Source organism: Sinocyclocheilus grahami, unplaced genomic scaffold (genome assembly GCF_001515645.1).
Source record: "Sinocyclocheilus grahami isolate Dianchi unplaced genomic scaffold, SAMN03320097.WGS_v1.1 scaffold8947.1, whole genome shotgun sequence".
NCBI classification, from domain to species: Eukaryota; Metazoa; Chordata; class Actinopteri; order Cypriniformes; family Cyprinidae; genus Sinocyclocheilus; species Sinocyclocheilus grahami.
Window position 1 is genome coordinate 2744 of NW_015512311.1, and position 1971 is coordinate 4714.

The 1971-nt window shown below is 46.5% G+C and overlaps 1 protein-coding gene across 1 annotated transcript in view; it reads left to right on the forward strand.

The window, feature by feature from the left end:
• LOC107578123 (E3 ubiquitin-protein ligase RING2-A-like) overlaps window positions 1-1965 on the forward strand; it is a 4692-nt gene extending 2727 nt beyond the window's left edge. Inside the window, exons 3-6 of the mRNA XM_016264110.1 lie at window positions 1-40; window positions 178-465; window positions 1417-1585; window positions 1662-1965. The exon at window positions 1-40 is cut by the window's left edge and continues 173 nt beyond it. Coding sequence (XP_016119596.1) covers window positions 1-40; window positions 178-465; window positions 1417-1585; window positions 1662-1814 — 650 coding nt within the window. The 3' untranslated portion in view covers window positions 1815-1965. The remainder of the gene's footprint in view (window positions 41-177; window positions 466-1416; window positions 1586-1661) is intronic.
• The last annotated feature ends 6 nt before the right edge of the window (window positions 1966-1971 follow it).

Genomic DNA, 1971 nt, shown 5'->3' on the forward strand with positions numbered 1-1971 from the left:
GCAGCATCGAGCAGGGGCTGCGCATGCAGGCCAGACACAGGTCACTCCTAGTATCTTCTGCTTTTCGTGTATTTTATTATGTCATTGACTCTAAGATGCACTTATGTGAAGCAAGTAACGAAGCTTGGCCGTGGGCTAAACAGTTCAGTTTCTGAAGTCGTTTTCTGTGTGTTGTAGAGCTCAGCGTGTGCGTAAGCTGCATCCGGAGAGTGAGACCGCTACAGTCAGCGGCGGCGAGGACAACGGTGACGCTCGCTCACACATCTCACATGACTCTGCTCCAGCAAGCTGCGCCGTAGAGGCCGGACCCAGCCGCCGTAACCCAGCGCACCTGTCAGACGACTCTGGACCTGAGGCTTTGGGAGAGAGCCGCACTCCTTCTCGACACGGCCCCGGCTCAGAGATTGAGCTCGTGTTTTGCCCACATCCCCTGCTGGTCGACAACCAACAGTGCAGCCAGACGAGGTACAGCAGGGTTTGTGCGGGTCTGATAGAGCTCCTGAAAAGCCCTAATTCACCCTTCCACATGAGGTCTTCATCAGAGCAGAACGTCTCAAATACAGTCGTGGCATTAAATGTTGCATGCACTGCAAAAACATGAATATTTCCCTCAGTATTTATGCTTTCCAGTACAAACATCCATAAAACAAGATGTTTATTGGAGATGCAAAATGAAGTTTCTGAAACTGAACAAAATGAAGTGAGTTTACGCTTAAAACAAGAACAAATATCTGCCAGCAGGGAATGAAAACTTGTTTTGCCTTTGAATCAAGTTGATTTTTGGCAGATATTTGTTCTTGTTTTAATCATAAACACTTTGATCAATTTCTTCTAAAACAAGACTTCTTATTTGATCTAATTTCGCTTCTCCAGTAAATGTATCTCAATTTAAGAAACGTTAGACATTTTCCACTGGAAAACAAGACCAAATACTGAGGTACAGTGAAGTCCATATTCTGGTGTTTGGGAGCAGAGCTATTCAAGCCTTAAGCTGTTTTGTTTTTCTAATTTTATTTTTGGTTTTGTAAAATGAATTCTAAAGTACTGACGATCTGTTGGAAGATTTGAAATTTTTGAAGACCTTTACACTTAGAGACCATATATGTATGTATTGTTTTCTATTCAATTTATTCCTTAAAGTTGCCTTCATAAACCTGCGTAAGCAGACTGTGACTGAGGGTGATTCTTCTTCAGTGCTGCAGCATGAGTTTAAAGCTTGAAGGCATTACAGGGTAAAGTGTAAGAGCATTGTGATGTTGAAATTGCGTTCCACTTTAAGGCCAGCATGAGCTCTTTCTTCCAGAACGTGTCAGTAGATGATTGAACACTGATTAAACATGATGTGTGTGTGCTCCTAAAGCTTCATGGAAGGGAGTGTAATCGGGGTAATGATGTGTAACTCTCTTCTGCTCACAGATACGTCAAAACAACAGCCAGCGCCACGGTGGACCACCTGTCGAAGTACCTGGCTCTGCGCCTGGCTCTGGAGGAGGGTGCGAGCACGGAGGGAGAGCCGGGAGCCCTGCAGGACATCAGTGAGAAACAGTTCAGCATCTACATCAGCACAGCGGCGGGACAGTTCTCCGTGAGTCACGCTGCTGCTGCTGTCAGACACAGATCCGAGTTTGGCTTGTGCTGTCTTCATCCTCTCTGTCTTTCAGACACTGAACGGCTCTCTGACGCTGGAGCTGGTGAACCAGAAGTTCTGGAAGCTCTGCAAGCCTCTGGAGCTCTTCTACGCTCCTACAGACCAGAACCAGACGCCTCGACTGGAACAGATGGACGGAAGCCAAGGGGAGGCATCGCTAACCTAAAGGACAACGACGGCCTTTCTGCAGAAACCCACGGAAGGACTGCAGAGATCAGTGCTGCTCATCCACTTACTCTTATGTACAGTAGCTCCAACAGTAAAGCCGAGCCATTAACTGTGTGTTTGTGGAAAATAAGGGCCTGTCACTATTCCCACACTGA